Source organism: Artemia sp. Qi Xiang Cuo, chromosome 18 (genome assembly GCF_049724085.1).
Source record: "Artemia sp. Qi Xiang Cuo chromosome 18, ASM4972408v1, whole genome shotgun sequence".
Taxonomy (NCBI): Eukaryota; Metazoa; Arthropoda; class Branchiopoda; order Anostraca; family Artemiidae; genus Artemia; species Artemia sp. Qi Xiang Cuo.
In genome coordinates, this window is record NC_142811.1 from 24,674,231 (window position 1) to 24,692,553 (window position 18,323).

Genomic DNA, 18,323 nt, shown 5'->3' on the forward strand with positions numbered 1-18,323 from the left:
AGCTAAGACTCTAAGCTAGAAACTCTAAGCTCTTAACTAATACTAAAATAAACTTCAACTCTAACAAAAAATCTAAGCTAAGACTCTAAGCTAAAACTCTAAAATAAAACTAAACTAAACTATAACTACGACAATAACTCTAGTATATGACTCTCATATAAAAAATCTAAACTCTTAAATAAAAATAAAATCTACTATAACTTTAACAAAAAAATCTAGGATCAGACTCTAGGCTAAAACTATCAACTCTAATCTAAAAATAAACTAGACTAGAACTTCAACAAAAACTCTAAGGTAAAACATCAAACTGCTAACTAAAACTAAACTAAACTAGAGATCTAACAAAAAACTCTAAACTAAGACTCTAAGCTAAAAAAACTCTAAACTCTTAACTAAAACTAAACTAAACTAAAACTCTAAGCTAGGTCTCTAAGGTAAAACTCCAAACTCTTAAATATATGTAAACTAAACTAGAACTCTAACAAAAACTCTAAGCTAAGACTCTATGCTAAAACTCTAAACTCTTAACTATTACTAAACTAAACTTCATCTCTAACAAAAACTCTAAGCTAAGACTCTAAGCTAAAACTCTAAACTATTAACTAAAACTAAACTAAACTATAACTCTAAAAAAAACTCTAAGTTATGACTCTCATCTAAAATCTTTAAGCTATTAACTAAAACTAAAATAAAATAGAACTCTAACATAAAACTCTAAGCTAAGACTCTAAGCTAGAATTCTAAACTCTTAACTAAAACTAAACTAGAACTTCTACAAAAACTCTGAGATAAGACTCTAGGCTAAAACTCTAAACTCTTAACTAAAACTAAACTAAACTAGAACTCTAACAAAAACTCTCTGCTAAGACTCTAATCTAAAACTCTGAAGTCTTAACTAAAACTCAAATAAACTAAAACTCTAAGCTATGTGTCTAAAATAAAACTATAAACTCTTAACTACATGTAAACTAAACTAGAAGTCTAACTAAAACTCTAAACTAACACTTTATGCTAAAACTCTAAACTATTAACTATTAATAAACTGAACTTCAACTCTAACAAAAACTCGAAGCTAAGACTCTAAGCTAAAAACTCTAAACTAGTAACTACAACTAAGATAAACTACAAATTCAACAAAAACTCTAAACTTTTAACTAAAACTAAGATAAACTATAACTCTAAAAAAACTCTAAGCTAAGACTGTAAGCTAAAATTATAAACTCTTAACCAAAACTAAACTAAACTAGAACTCTAACTAAAAACTCTAAGCTAAGACATAAGGTAAAACACCAAACTCGTAACTAAAACTAAACTAGAACTCTAACTGAAACTCAGAGTTAAAAATCAGACTATTAGCTAAAATTAAACTAAAATAGAACTCTAACAAAAAAAACTCTAAGCTAAAATTCTAAAATATTAACTAAAACTAAACTAAACTAGAACTCAAATTAAAACTCTAAGCTAAGACTCTAAGGTAAAACACCAAACTCTTAACTAAAACTAAACTAAAACTCTAACTGAAACTCAAAGGTAAAAAAATTAAACTCTTAACTAAAATTAAACTAAACTAGAACTCTAACAAAAAACTCTAAGCTAAGCCTAAGCTAAAACTCTAAACTCTAAAATAAAATTAAACTAAACTAGAACTCTAACAAAAACTCTAAGCTAAGACTCTAAGCTATAGCTCTAAACTATTAACTAAAACTAAACTAAACTAGAACTTCAACAAAAACTATAAGCTACGACTCTAAGATAAAAACTCTAAATTCTTAACTAAAAATAAACTAAACTAGAACTCTAACTGAAACTCAAAGGTAAAAAATCAAACTCTTAACTAAAATTAAACTAAACAAGAACTCTAACAAAAACTCTAAGCTAAGACTCTAAGCTAAAACTCTAAACTATTAACTAAAACTAAACTAAACTAGAAATTAAACAAAAACTCTAATCTAAAAAATCTAAACTATTAAATAAGAATAAACAAAACTAAAAATATAACATATAATGACCTTTAAAAAAACAAACTATAAAATAAGATAAAACTAGACTAGAAAACTAACAAAGAAACTCTTTGCAAAGACTCTAAACTAAAGCTCTAAACTCTTAACTAAAACTAAGCCAAATAATAACTATAGGTAAAAATTTGGTCTATGACTCTAAGCTAAAACTCTAAATACTTAACTATAACTAAACTGAACTTCCACTCTAACTAAAACTCTAAGCTAAGACTCTAAGTTAAAACTATAAACTATTAAATAAAACTAAACTACACAACAACTCTAACTTAAACTCTAAGCTAAGACTCTAAGATAAAACTACAAACTCTTAACTAAAACTAAACCAAACTAAAACTCTAACTGAAACTCAAAGGTAAAAGATCAAACTCTTAACTAAAATTAAACTAAACTAGAACTTCAAGAAAAACTCTAAGTTATGACTCTAAGCTAAAACACTCTATACTTTTAACTAAAACTAAACCACGGGCTGGGTGGTCCTTTGGGAGCCCGGGGAGAGCCTTTGTGGGTCTAGAGGCCCTTGAGGACCGATTGGTCCTTTGGGAGCCTGGTGGACCTTTGGGGACCAGGGGAGGGTCTTGGGGGGTCCGGGGGGGCCAGTTGGGAGCCTGGGGGACATTTGGGGGCCGGGTGATGGCCTTTGGGACCCCGGTGGTCTTTTGGGAGCTCGTTGGGCTTTTGCGAGCCCGGGGGGGGCCTTTAGCGGTCCGGGGAGGGTCTTTGGCGGTGCCGGGGTCCCTTTGGAAGCCCAGATAACCTTTGAGGACCGGGGGCTTCCTTCAGGGTTGGGGTGGGGGGATTGAAACCCTTTGGTGTTGGGGTAGAGGACCTCACAACACTGTTCAAATGGAACTTGTGTATTATAACGAACACAGAGTTTCACCATTAAATTCTCTTCTAAAATCTCTTCAAAAATCATATTTTATAAAGTCTCTAACTGTTTCGCCGAAATAATTCCCTAAAATGGTTAAAACGGTATCGGCTAAATAATCCCTAAACGTAATTCAGCATGTTCCTTTTGTTTAGCATCCCTGCGCTGGCGCATTTCAATTATTTGGAAACCTGATTCCCGCGCTAAAACAATTCATCGCTAAGATCTAAACTTTGCCTCGGAAACGATTCTCTTGTTAGAACTCCAAATTAATTTCCCTTTCGTGAATCAATTCTCTTTAGAACAACAAATTAATTCCCCTTTCGTGTCAATCAATCAATCATGACATCATCTGTCACGTGTGATCTAAACTTTGTACCGGAGACAATTCTCTTTGGAAATGCATCAAAGACATTAATTAACTTGACGTCATCTGCCAGACATTCCCTTGAAACAATTTGATTAATGACTGATAGCACAGGTGTTCCCCGGAAACTCATAACATTTGCATTGAACAACAAATATTGGAAACACGCGATCTCCCGGGAACTCATAACATCTGCATCGAACAACAACAAGAAGGGGGTGACAAAGTTCCTGTTTTTGCATTCTCACTGACAAAGACCATAAAAACATCAAATAAATTGACCAACACGCATAACCATCCATGAAAACAGACATAAATGTGACAAAGTTCCTGTTTTTCCATTCTCACTGACAAAGACCATGAAAAACATCAAATAAATTGACCAACACACATAACCATCCATGAAAACAGACATAAATGTGACAAAGTTCCTGTTTTTTCATTCTCACTGACATAATCCATAAAACCATCCATAAATTTTAAAAAATTCCTGTTTTTAAAATTCTCACTGACAAAAACAATAAGCACATCAAATAAATCTACCAACACACATAACAATCCATGAAAAACATCAAATAAATCGACCAACACATAACCATCCATAAATGTGACAAAATTCCTGTTTTTCAAATTTTCACTGACAAAAACCATAAGCCACGTGGGTCTATGCCTATATAAGGTGTACTCGTGGGAGATATTATGGCATCTCTACTGTGGTAAAAACAGGAATAGTTTATGAAGACAGTGAAAGAGAAAAAAAGTCGGTCCCTGGAAGTACAAAATCAGTCCATTTTTTAAACAATGGCTTTCATACAAACTTTCTTCTGCATTATAAAGAAAGTAGTAAAGTCCCGGGAACAAAAGTTTCTGAAATTAGCTCTAATGTCAATTCCTGAAAATCATTTGAAGTTTTATTCTTCTATTTGAACAAATTTATTTAAAATATTAAAAAAAAAAACTCTCCATAAAGCAATTTGTTAACCCTAGACACCTGCAATATATATTTATTATTATTACATATAAAATTATATATTATATTAAGTATTACATATTATATTATTAAATATGCAATATATATTTATTTGTGACCCGCAAAGAAGCTGGAGAAAGACAGAGAGAAATTGAAAGAAATACACTGCAAAAACTAAAAATTAATGACTGGGCAAAAACATTCACATTACCCATGCTAAAATGCAATTTTCCTTGACTTCAAACTTCCAACTTCCCTTTTTACATCCTCTAAAGACTTCTCTAAACTAGATCCCTGCAGGACTCGTTGAAAGATTTCACTTCACGATGCCTGTCGTAGTGGAAAGCTCCAAAAACATCTTCCACTAGGTCATATATGGTTATTCCTTTCATTTTTAAATCCCCACCCATCACACAAGGGAAATCTAGACCTTTCTTGTGTCAAGCTTGACGCCTATGAATTATAAAAGGTGCTCCACAGAGAGATATTAGACCAAAATTGTCATGGATAAATTGCAGACTTCCGTTGAAGAAAAAGAAAAATGCAACGAAGGGAACCATAAAAAGACAACGTAGAATACAAGTACAATGCTTCGTCCAGTGCTATTGGGGCATGCATAAATTGGTCAACCCCAAATGAAGCAGACCATTGATTCATCTCCTGACCCCTGTCGGATGGTTGGGGGAGTTATCAAATTTATTTTATGAGACTTATTAATTGACAAGATAGCGCAATGGGTTTTGCTCTCTCAGTTCAATTTTGTGGGATCTAGTAGCTAGGCATCTACCTAGTAGATTCTGTAGTCAGAGCCTTTGTTTATTGCGCCTTTAGTTTACCTTTGTTATTTTGAAATTGGGACCCTTGTGTCCTAGTTCTTGAAGCACTTCACAGGACCTTGGAATAGTAGGCATCGTTAGATATGTATATTCTAGAAAATTACTATCCCTATTTAGTTCTTTTTTCATAATATTTTGTTCTTAACCTCCGAGTTGAAAAACAATGTTAGTCAATACAACTCTTAATACAGGAAGTGGAGTTTTTTTGTTTTGTTTTTTTTAAGGATCTCAAGGTTCTGGTAAACTTGAAGGCTTCAAGATTTGGCTCTCAAAATCTTTTGTTGTAAAAATGGTCCAAATCGGGGTTAAAACTCTTACTTATAAGACCTAGTGAATATTAAATTACTGTCGATTCCATTCATAAATCAGATAAATTCATTGCAAAATTAACTTTTTGAAAAACGGATAATTACCCCGTAGACAGTGTTTCCGAACTGCCTGGGACAAGTAACCCCATTGCCCTATTAAAAATTCTCTTCTCATGGCCCTCCTTCTCATGGCCCTCTTTCTCATGGCCCTCATTCGAAAGGCTGTCCAAAGTATAGTCCCTAGAGGTCTCGCGACCTCCTTAAAGATCCGTATTTTGTAGCAGTATCATCCTTGTATGGCAACGACGCAAGTGTAAGAGTAATTTCGATATGTATCTAATTAATTTACTTGACTGAGAGAATGGATCCTCTTGGAGTCGGAATGCAATGCTTGATTACTGAGCTAGGCCAAGGAGCTAGTGTGACAGTAATTTCAGTATATTGCTTGAAAATGTCAAGGACATAATTACCAGATCAATTCAAATGCTGAAAGTTCACTACACTAAGGACTGTTGACTTCTAAACTGATAATTTTCCTGGAACTTATAGACTTGACATTCCCTGCAGTGCTAAAAAGTTTTAGTCCTAGTATGTAAAGTTTTAGTCCTTGTCGCTACCTTACAGCTGTAAAATCTTTCCCCAGATTATTATTTTTTGCTATTAGTTATCACGTTATAAAATATATAGATTTTTTTTCTAGAACGGGCGTCTTTATTTCTTCTTTAGTAATATATATCCCAGCCTCTAGTTGAAATAATACTACATGTTAGTCAAAAATATGATTCCAAGAAATGCATTAATGTCTTCTTTACAACGTGTCTGAGGTTTATCCAAGGTAAAATTGGACAGATTTATTTAAATGATACATGTCGTGTAGTTGTTTAGTGTGTTGTTTGATAAGAAATAGGGTCTAGAATCCACTGCATGATACCACGTAATCAAGGAGATTAACCATCCATCTCTTAAAGAAGATGTTTAGAAATACTTTTACTCATTATAGTTTTGACAAAGCAAAAGGACGCACCTTCAGAAATCAACTTCAGGGAGTGAGCGGAGATTTGAGGGGAAGGAGGTGTTTAAACTCATAAAATAAAATAAAACTGATTCGTAAGAAAAATAAACTTTAGAGAATACTAAAAATCTTGGGATTTCAGGTGCCTTTCAAATGTCTTGAAATGTTTTTTTTTTTTTTTTTTAACAATCCATGCACTTAATGACCTGTTATCCAATGCTAATGAAGAATGTTACTGGATCACCATTCGAGATTCATTACAGTAGTTTTGTTCATTAAAGCAGTTAGTATTTCATTATATCTGAATTTCATTCGCCGGAAATTTATGCACCAATAGAAGTGGTTTTCATACAGCAAAGCTCCATTAATGCTCCCTATGCTCGTGGTATGGAGTTACTGGTCCAGCGACCGCAGTGCAGAAAAGAAGTGAGAGATATTGGAAGAATATTATTGGTGAAAGTATCCTAAATTGTCTCTCGATGAACATGTGTTTAACCCAGTGTAAGATTGCCCATGTTTGTATTTTCTCTTGTCAGATCTTCTTTGTTTTGGTTTTGTTTGTATTTGTTAGAAGTTATTCGTGTGTTTTTTCTTTTATTTCTTTATTAGTCCATCAGTGTTGAATTTTTACATTTAAGATGGGCAATAAATTTATACATACAGCAATGAAACACAGCTGTAATGACATACCCTATTTAATCTGATGTTTTCTCGGCAAATATCTTAAAAATATAAAACTTAAAAACGACCCAGAGCTTCCAAGTTCATACTTCACTAATATCTTTGAAGTGACCATTATTTTCAATTTTGAAAGGGGGAAGAGACAGAATTTAGGACATCTCAAGGGTTACCACCTGGTCAATAGGCCTATTGTTGTCAAAACCAACATACTTTTTTAAACTTATAATTTCGGGTCTGGATATTTCAAATACATGATTACAGGCCAAGTATGAGGTAGGCTGAAAGAAAATCTCATCAATATAAATCTGATGGATAAATAATGTACATAAACAACTCACAGTATCTGGAGAAAGCAAAGTTTCGCTTTAAAGACCAGAAAAACATATTAACCTTTTTTAAACTAGTTTTGGATAGTTTCAGGAAAAACAAAACTTGCAAATGCTAAAGACCCTGCTACATCGTCTTACCATTCTGGAGTCTTGACTGCAAACTTGGCTTTTTTCCAGTTTCTGCATCATCTGGCTCACTTGAAAACGCAAGACGGCGTCGAATTTCATCCCTGTCTGTCATGCGCTGCAAGGCAAAAGAGAAAAAAATAAGGAGTAGGTTGCAAAAAGGTTAAAAAAAAAAATTGATAATGCAGATTGAAAGACAAGTGATACTTATGCGTAAATAAATTGAACTTGGAATGGTTTCTGTTATTTGGAATGGTTTCTGTTAGTTTTGACTTTTAACGTTGCTCCTTACTTTCAGTTGAATAACCTTGTTGTTTTTATTTAATACCAGTTAAGTGCGGAGTCCCTTTCCTTACATATTTAATGCTTTATTTGGAAAGTCTTCTCTGGTACATAACCTTCTTGTCCTTAGGTATTCAAAAAAAAAAATTGAGTTTGGAAGTGAAATGAAATAAAAATGATGTCTGCAACTTGTAAGTAAAATTTGAAAAATGTGTCTTGAAAAAAAACTACCTAATGAGAAAAAATTCCCATTTGAAAGAGATTCATCCACCTTGAATAACAAGGAAAATCAATTTTTTGTATTGGTAGCATATGTCTCTTTTTCTTTCTTTTTTTTCTACCAGGGCTAGCGGGTTACCAGATAATCATGGAGATATGCTTATCGGCTCATTTAAAAGTCATTCTCATATAAATTTAAATTTTATAAATTCTGCAATCTACAAGTGCCATCTGGCCCTAAGATGGCACTTTTGGTGCCATTTCTCAAGTGGTGGGGCTAGCGGGCTACCAGAACATTGTAGAAATATGTTTAATAGCTCATATAAAATTTACTGTTCATATATACGTGCTATCTATGCATTCCACCATTTTCAATTACTACATGGCCCTAAAAGGGCACTTTTGGTGCCATGCCTTAATTGGAAAAGCTGGGGCTAGTGGACTACCAGAACATCGTAGAGAGATATTTAATAGCTCATTTAAAATCTATTGCTCGTGTCAACGGGATTTTTATCAATTCTACTATCTGTAACTGTCATATGGTACTGATAACGGCACTTTTGGTGTCATTTTTTAAGCAGAAGAGCTTGAATGTATAAAACGGGTACCATTGTAATATCTATGGTCCAAAACCCTTTTCTGGAGGTTTACAATTACTCTCCCCATGTACTCCCACTCCCCGCCTCCTTAGTAAGTTTCATAAATCGTCTGCTCACCAGCAGGCCACTGCAACATTAGTAGGGCTAGCAGGCTACCACACCATCGTAGAAAGATGTTTAATGGATCATTTTAAACCCATTACTCATATTTATGTGCTTTTTATGATTTCCACCGCCTGCAAGTGCCGAATGGCACTATAATGGCACTTTTTGTGTCATGTCTCAATTAAATCATCGGTAATTAAAACTTAGCCCCAAGAAAAGCTGGGGCTAGTGGGCTACAAGAACATTGTTGATAGATGTTTAATAGCTCATTTAAAGGCTATTGCTCATATCTACGTGTTCTACTGCAACATTATTAAGGCTAGCAGGCTACCACACCGTCATAGAGAGATGTATAATGGCTAATTTAAAAGCTATTGCTCATATCTGCGTGCTTTTTATAAATTCTTTAAAAGTTTGTAAATGCATTATAGCCACACAAATGAAACTGTTGGTCCAGAAAAAAAAAATATAACCCTTCAAACATGATGCCAATCAGATCGTTAAAACTTCTTAAAACTCCAGTATGTTTAATAAACCGTGTATCTGTAGTCATTCAATCACCATATAAGCACATACACCAGTCCTGTGCCTACCAGAGCACGGGTAGGCACTGAAACACGTTTCCCATCCAGAGCCATTCATTGCACAAGTGAGTGAGACACTACTGAAGCCATGGCGAATCAATGTGAGAAAGAGCCATTTCCAAAACATTTTAACCATAACAATGCAGTTCTATGATTTTTTGCTGCATTGCTTTCCAGTCGAGTACCTTTGTCAGTCACTTAAGTTTGTCCTGTAGTTCCTCATGGAGCAGTCAAAGAGAAGTCAAGTTTTAAGGATACAGGAATTCTAAATCGGATTCCCCGTATAGAAAAATTAACATCAAATGAACATATGTGACTGCATTATAGGGTTCCAGCTTGGTCTTGTTGATTGGAAATGCCCACCAGCGGTTGGATTCTGAAGTTTTAGCTCAATTAGCGTCAGCTTTGGTTATAAGCTGTCTTCGGACCCCTTCTGTTCCAGCACCACAGCAAAAGAATTGAATTGGCAATATTAATTGTCATACAGTGAAATATCCCTCTATTGTCCAATGTATACGTCATATTGAGTGATTGATAAAGATAAAGATCCTCCTGAGCCATTGCTGGTGCATAGGGCGTCGAGTCGACGTCTCAGTTGCTGTGTCTTTTTTACAGGGAAAAGTAGCAAGCTTGTGGCCCAACCTATATCGAGTACCGTCAACAAAATACACAACAGTAGTTATAGAAAAAAAGAACTTTCTAAGCTGGCAGCATGAAATTTAGAGTCCAGAGTCAGATGCAGATGCAGATATTTTGATTTGTGTACTTCTGTAAAAGATTGACAGAATTCATAGCAGCAGGAACAAATATTATAATAACCATCACTCTACGACACGTCTTATATCCAAATTTTTTTCTCCCTAAGGTCTTTTCCGAAGAGCTCCGATAATCAAAATTGAAGGCTTACAGGAAAGAGACTAGGAGGAGCATTATCGACTGCAATTCTTCTTATTTACAAGAGTGCTATTCAGGCGTTTCCATTCGCGTTATACTTTTGCAGAATGTATGCTGGAGCTCCCTACAAAGTGAGTTTACACTCGTCGCAAACGGATGTGTCTCTACCACCATTAAAGTCTTGCAATATCACAGATGACTTTCCAACAAAAATAACTAACTCTGCCTTCCCGTTTATACTGGGAAGAACTATCTAATGCTTGAAATGTTCCAGGAGCTTTTTGTTATTCACCTCAGAGGAAGGCTCAACTAAGCTTTCTTCTATTTTTACACAAAATTACGCAGTGATGGTCTTTGGTCGTGAAAGTTCATTGTACACATAAATACCTCATACTGATTGCTGTAAAAGGGAAATACTGACGATGACCACGCTGCCTTTTCATCATATAAAACACAGTTTATAGAATTATCCAGTATGACCTTTCCCTATCTTACCCATTATAAAAACCCGGACCGATGTGCGAGTGCTCCAGAGAATGTTTTTGCAGATATAAACATAAGCGGCATTAGATCTTTTCACGGGTAGACAAAGAATAATCACCTACGGAACAACTACAGACAAAACCACTTGGCCGGTTCAACCAATAAGTGGACAATAAGTGCAGATATAAGTGGGAGGAGCTTTTTGTTCGCACCGAGAATGAAGAGCCAGAAATCGTCTGCGGTAAACTGACTGGTATATTATATAAACTGTGATATAAAACAAGAGAAGATAAAGAGGAAATTTGTAAAGACAGTGAATAGCACAGTAAATACAAGCTAAGCTGATATTTCAGCTATATATGCAACGGAAGTCATCAGCAAAATACAAAATAAACGGATGAAAAAAAAAAATTATTTATATCTCATCAATTAAAAAAATTGAACTAAAATCACAAAATCTTTAAAAGAAACCTTAAAAGAGTCTTATCTTTCTCACATTAGATAGGGCTTGGCTGAACCTATGGAAGGTGCTAAGACAAGCTAAAACTCTTTAAAGTTTCTTTTATGAGTTTTGTTTTAAAAAAAAATCAATGAGACTTGAGTATGTTTGTTTTCTTTTTATTTGTCATATATTGTATTTCGCTTGTGACGGCTGTTGCATATATAGCTGTAATATCCGCTTAGTCTTGTATTTACTGTGTGCTATTCACTGTTTTCACAAATTTCCTCGTCATCTTCTCTTGTTTTGTGTACTAGGGAAGTATTTTGTTCGGACTGATCATCAAACAAATATGAGAGAATACTGTTACTGATACTGATACTCACACAGAAAACAACGGGTTAAACTGTCCGTGTCCCATGTGAATCAAAAATTGCAAATACGCCTGAAAACTGTGAATCCCAAATTGCAATTCCTAGATTGAAAACTAGTTTGCGAGCTCCCTCTTTCAATTTCAGGAATTTTGAATTTTGAGTTTCACAATCCAATCTTGCTCCCGTTTCTCAACATCCGGTTTGATAAAAAAAAACTTGTAAGCGTACTTTAATCACCAATCAAAGTGAGCGACCATACAAAAAAACTACTCTTGCTCTCTCATCCTAACTTGTTTGTCTTTTTTGTACTAAAAACATCTTTTCCATTAGCTCTTTGAAATCCCCGTCGTGTTTCACAAACGTCAAGAATTTTAGGGAGGAATAAATAGCGGACAAGTACACTTATTGGGCCAGAATAGCTAGCCCAAGGCTTCTGTTGAATTCTTCAGCCTCCTGCTGAGAACTTAGCTACTGAAAAATATCGTTAACTTAACTGCTAAGACTTTTTTTTAACTCAACCTGGAATTGTTCAAGCAAATACATTGAAAAAACTATTCTAAGGACAAAATCGTTGACTTCTCAGAAGGTGGCAGCTAAGGCACAATTCGATGCATCGTAGTGATTTTTGCAACAAAGCTATTTGAGGTTGATTTTGAGGCAAATATCAAGAAAAGGGCATTAAACTTTCCACTTGGTCTATTCTTCATCATATTGTCTTTTACTATGCGTTGAAGAGAAAACGACAAAAAGTAATGCCGTTTATTGAATGCTTGGTTGCAAATTTAGCAGTAATTTCTGATAAAAATCTGCATTCAGTTTGATGACATTGCCAGCTTCGTGTTCCTGACAGAAGACCCGATCGAATACATATCCACAAAGTATAGTCTTTTTCTTGCTTCAAAAGAACCAAATTAAACAAAAAAACTTCTTTAATAAACCAGATTTTCTCGTGACTCAAAACTAAAATTCTCGTAATAATATCCAAAAAATAAAAATTTCTGGGAGTGGTTATTTTTCATTCTGTGTCGAACTCCACCATGAAAACACATTTTGATTTTTCCTCCCTTGCAGCCGACCATCTTTTTGAGGAAAATGTGACAAAAACAGAAAACAACTATTTTCAAGAGTAAACCAGATTTCTAGGGGGAGGGGTGTACCAACAGTAGAAGTGACCCTATTGACCCCATTGCTCACCCCTGCTGCCACCTATAACTTTTTTGCACCCCAAATAAGGGCATAGCCTCCCTAGGGAGAATGATTGCGTAATCAGTCAATGACCTCTTTTTCCAAGGTCGATTTATTTGTTGTTTCTATGTGTAATAACTCCGGAACGAAGGTTGCACATGCGCATTGAATTCTAACGGGAACAATGTTATTGATCTAGGACTCGAGGGGGAAGTGAATTTCCGAGAACTTGATTGCGTAATCGATCGTGAATGTTATGATCCAGAAATAGTATTTGTTGTTGTAAGTGCACGGTCTCAGCGAATGTCAAGGTCGATGTTGTTGTTGTTGTTGTTGTAAGTGCACGCTCTCAGCGGATGTTATGATCCAGAAATAGTATTTGTTGTTGTCGCTCGAGGCAAATGTTATGAGTTTCCCGGAAACAGTTAGATCACGTGTTTCCTTCTCAGCCAATCAGAGAGCTGGTTACGTATGGTTTTCCCCGTTACATAACAATTCGCCCTTAAAAGAACGTATCTCGTGACAGTACACCTAATATGGTCATAGAGTCCATAGGGAGAATGATTGTGTAATCGGTCAATGACCTCTTTTTCCAAGGTCGATGATGTTGTTGTTGTTGTAAGTGTAATAACTCCGGGACAAAGGTTGCACATGCGCATTGAATACTAACGGGAACAATGTTATTGATCTAGGACTCGAGGGGGAAGTGAATTTCCGAGAACTTGATTGCGTAATCGATTGAGAATTTTATTGATCCGATAACGGGAAACAGTTATATCACATGTTTCCTTCTCAGCCAATCAGCGAATCGGTTACATATACATTCTCAGCCAATCAGAGGGCTTGGTTACATATTAGCGGCGGAGGGAATATGAGGAAAGGTTTTTTGCTATAGTTTTATTAGTCTGTGAATAGAATTCAAAGGAGTGAGAAGAAGAACAGTTTGACTTTACTCATTTGGATATATATTAATGTTGATGACGATAAGTGGAATGTTTACCCTATTAGAAGTTGATAGTGGAGTTGATGATAATAATACAAGAGCACCAAACATTGCAGTGGAAATCACGAAAGGATCACGGCTTTGTCTGGAATGGGATGCAGTATATGCAAGATATGTGATATCCTTGAGCAAATTTAAAATGGAGTATCAATTATGTTTCGCCGCAAAAGTTGATATAGCACATGTGAATAGACTTCAATGTGCTTTAAGTGCATTAGTGAAACATATCGAAGACAATAAACTCTATCGCTAATTGTATATGCATAGTATTATTGATGTTGTTGTTGTAATTATTCAATAAAATTGTTTCGAAATCGAAAATGTTCCCTTTCTTTTCTGGTCAGGTTAGGCTAACGAATCAGGGTCAGTCTAGAGTGAATCCAAATGATTTACCAGCACTAGTGGTTCACGTCAGATGCCTATACACCGAAGAAGAAGAAATCTAAAGTGTAGAATAAAGACATTGTTGTATACATTTTTTTTATTAATCGAAAAATTCACATACATTTTTTTAAAGCATTTTACTCATAGGACACTAAAATCATTTTGATTTATTTTCAAAGACAGCACTTATCACAACGGTTCATTATTCATGTCAACTATGATGGGGGTTTTACATCTTCTACACTTAAGACGGAATACATTCGCACATGTGCTTATGGTCAACAATTCGAACATTGTAGACCTGCATTTACGACAAAATGGGCTATTCCAAGCCTGAGGGGTATATTCAATAGGAAATTTCAAAGATTTATCCTGAAAGAAGATAAAACATAATTAAAAACTATAGGTTCACACAAAGGGTGAAATAGTTTGAGACATTTTAGAGGATGATTTGGGGTGAAACTCTGTGGTCGTTATAATTGATTTTTAAATAAGAAATTTTTAAAAAGATGAAATTTTTTGAAATTAAAAACGAAAAAAAATTAATTAAAAAACTTTCCGAAAAATATTTTTTAAAATAAAAGTAAAGTTAATTTTAAAATTAAGCTCATCAGATACAAATAACTTTTAAAATTTAAAGTCGAAACGACCAGAAATTACTATTAGAGAATAAATGAAACCAAAACGAACAGAAATTAAATAAACAATCATAGCAAAAAACAAACAACAAATAATAATATAAATGAATAAATAAATCTCAAAGCCAGTAATGCTTAGATTGAATATGAATATCAAGCTTAAAATGAAAAAAATATTTTCCTACTGAACTATAAATGAAACCTAAAACGAACAGAAATAAAATAAAAAATAAATGAAAACAAACATACTATGTATATTAATGTAAATTAATAAATAAATCTTAAAACGAGTGAAACTTAAATTGAATATACAAATCAAGCTTGAAATGAACAAAAATCCCCTCAAACAAGTAAACTTGAACATCCCCCTCCCGTGGCCATAGAAGATAGGAAAGTTCAAGTTCTATTCTGAATTTTACCAAAGAACATAATTCAATTCTAATTTCTCCAGAGAAAATAAAAAGCTTCCACTTCAGGTTACAGATATCTATTTACAGATCTGGATATCTCGTAATGTCTAAGGACTGCTAAAAATATTTATTTTTCTAGCAAAAAATATAGTTTATTCTAAACAAATGATACCCACAAATGGATGCGGGCTCGGGGGGTATGGGTCCCACATCTCTGATTGACCTAGACTTACGGTGTAATTAGAGAGAGAGAGAGAGAGAGAGAGAGAGAGAGAGAGACAAGGGAACCACAATTAAGATAGAGCGATGAAGAGGGGGTGGGGGGGGTGATGATTTTGTAAAGTAAATAAATGTAATTTTAATTCTAACAGAATTTTACGAGAAATTGTAAATTTTGCTCGAGTGTTACAAGTGTGTTTAAATTTTAGTTCCATGAAGCTAAATCCATTTAACACTTCCTTGGATTTGAAATAGAAAGCTAGAAACGTAAAGTGGGATTTTTGAAAATGCACAAATGTAATTTTTATTTTCTACGACAAATTAGGAATTCTGATTGAATCTTATGTTTATGCTTATACTTTAGTTCCATGAAGATAAAGCAAGTTGACAATTCCTTAGAGATGACATGTAAACCTAGACATAAACTAGGATTTTCAAAAAATTACAAAATATAATTTTTATTTTTGACTTAATTTTTTAAGAAAAGTCCTAAATTTTCATCGAAAGCTACGACTGAGTTTATATTTTAGTTTCAAGAAGCTAAGGCAGGTGACACTTCCCTGGATTTGACTTATAAAGCTCGAAACGTAAAGTAGAATTTTTGAAAATGCACAAATGTAATTTTTATTTTCTACGACAAATTAGGAATTCTGATTGAATCTTACGAAAATGAAGAATTCATACACATTTTCAAATAGCTAAGGGTGAGTGTTTTAAATATGAGCCATTCTGTTGCGAAAACACACAATTTTAATTCTAGCATAATTTTACGAGAAATTGTAAATTTTGCTCGAGTGTTACAAGTGTGTTTAAATTTTAGTTCCATGAAGCTAAATCCATTTAACACTTCCTTGGATTTGAAATAGAAAGCTAGAAACGTAAAGTGGGATTTTTGAAAATGCACAAATGTAATTTTTATTTTCTACGAAAAATTAGGAATTCTGATTGAATCTTATGTTTATGCTTATACTTTAGTTCTATGAAGATAAAGCAAGTTGACAATTCTTTAGAGATGACATGTAAACCTAGACATAAAGTAGGATTTTCAAAAAATTCCAAAATATAATTTTTATTTTTGACTTAATTTTTTAAGAAAAGTCCTAAATTTTCATCGAAAGCTACGACTGAGTTTATATTTTAGTTTCAAGAAGCTAAGGCAGGTGACACTTCCCTGGATTTGAATTATAAAGCTCGAAACGTAAAGTAGGATTTTTGAAAATGCACAAATGTAATTTTTATTTTCTACGACAAATTAGGAATTCTGATTGAATCTTACGAAAATGAAGAATTTATACACATTTTCAACTAGCTAAGGGTGAGTGTTTTAAATATGAGCCATTCTGTTTCGAAAACACACAAAAGTTAGAAAAAATACAAAAATATTCCTTTATTACCTCTGCAATACGGGTAAAAATGAAGAATTCATACACATTTACAACTAGCTAATGGTCAGTGTGTTAAATATGAGCCATTCTGTTGCGAAAACACACAAAAGTTAGATAAAACCGGCTTGTTTTCGAGTTTACACAGCGTAAACTTGAGTTTTTTCTGTGCTGTAGTACAAAAGTATCAATAAACTGATAAATAAAGACAAACGGCTATCCCATGAAAGCTAGCAGCAATGTTAAGCATAAATAACTCCAGGGTGATAAAACGGTAGGCCTACTTCCTTGTTAGCTAGGACACACTAGAGAATTTGTATCGCGAAGATCAGACAATAAGCGGTTTTTACGGTCTGTATACCAGACAGTTAGCTTCGGCTCAGTTGAATCTACGTTGTAACTACGTTTTTATTAAATATTTGATATATAAAGAAGGTATTTTGATGAATTAGGTTAGGTGTTTAATATAATGCGTTCTGGGCGGCTTCCCCCATTAAAACTTCCTTCATGGAAAGATCCTGCCATATAACCCCTGACCCTCCCCCCCCCCCACCTACCAGAAAAAATCCCCCCTGAAAACGTCTGTATACTTCCCAATAGCCGATACTATATGTTAACATTGGGTAAAGTTAATAACTTTCAGCCCTCCCCCCGGGGACTTCGGGGGATTAGGTCATCGAAAAAGACATAATTATCATATTTTCGACCATGCTGAACAAAATAGCTATCTGAAAATTTTGATCGGGTGACTTTGGAAAAAATAGAGCGTGGGAGGGGTCCTTGTTGCCCGTCATTTTTTGGTCACTTAAAAAGGGACTAGAACTTTTAATTTCCGTTCCAATGAGCCCTCCCACGATATTCTAGAACCACTGGGTTGATACGATCACCCCGGGGAAAAAAAAGAAAATAAATAGACTCGCATCCGTGATCTTTCTTCTGGCAATGAGCCATTCTGTTGCGAAAACACACAAAACTTAGAAAAAATACAAAATATTCCTTTATTATCTCTGCAATACGGCTAAAAATGAAGAATTCATACACATTTTCAACTAGCTAAGGGTTAAGTGTTTTAAATATGAGCCATTCTGTTGCGAAAACACACAAAAGTTAGAAAAAAAATAAAAAACATTCCTTTATTACCTCTACAATACGGCTAAAAATGAAGAATTCATACATATTTTCAACTAGCTAAGGGTAAGTGTTTTAAATATGAGCCATTCTGTTGCGAAAACACACAAAACTTAGAAAAAATACAAAATGTTCCTTTATTACCTCTGCAAAACGGCTAAAAATGAAGAATTCATACATATTTTCAACTAGCTAAGGGTAAGTGTTTTAAATATGAGCCATTCTGTTGCGAAAACACACAAAAGATAGAAAAAATACAACCTGACCCCCTCATTGAAGGATATGAATTAGAACCATGGGAACGTAATTTCATCATATTTTGCATTTCCCACAAGAGGACACTTTTCGAGTAAAAGTAGAGCTACCAGACTAAACCAAAGATATGATGAAATAATAACGAATAATTGTTCAAACTTAAATTTTCTGTATTACGGGAATAGTTTATTTTCGAACCATTATATCTACCAAAGGTTCAATACC

General features: G+C 34.2%; 1 protein-coding gene across 5 annotated transcripts in view; it reads right to left on the reverse strand.

The window, feature by feature from the left end:
* Schip1 (Schwannomin interacting protein 1) overlaps nucleotides 1-18,323 on the reverse strand; it is a 96,166-nt gene that overhangs the window by 50,911 nt on the left and 26,932 nt on the right. For all 5 annotated transcript variants that reach the window (XM_089103901.1, XM_089103900.1, XM_089103902.1 and 2 more), the window contains exon 3: nucleotides 7,528-7,633. In XM_089103901.1, coding sequence (XP_088960027.1) covers nucleotides 7,528-7,633 — 106 coding nt within the window. The remainder of the gene's footprint in view (nucleotides 1-7,527; nucleotides 7,634-18,323) is intronic.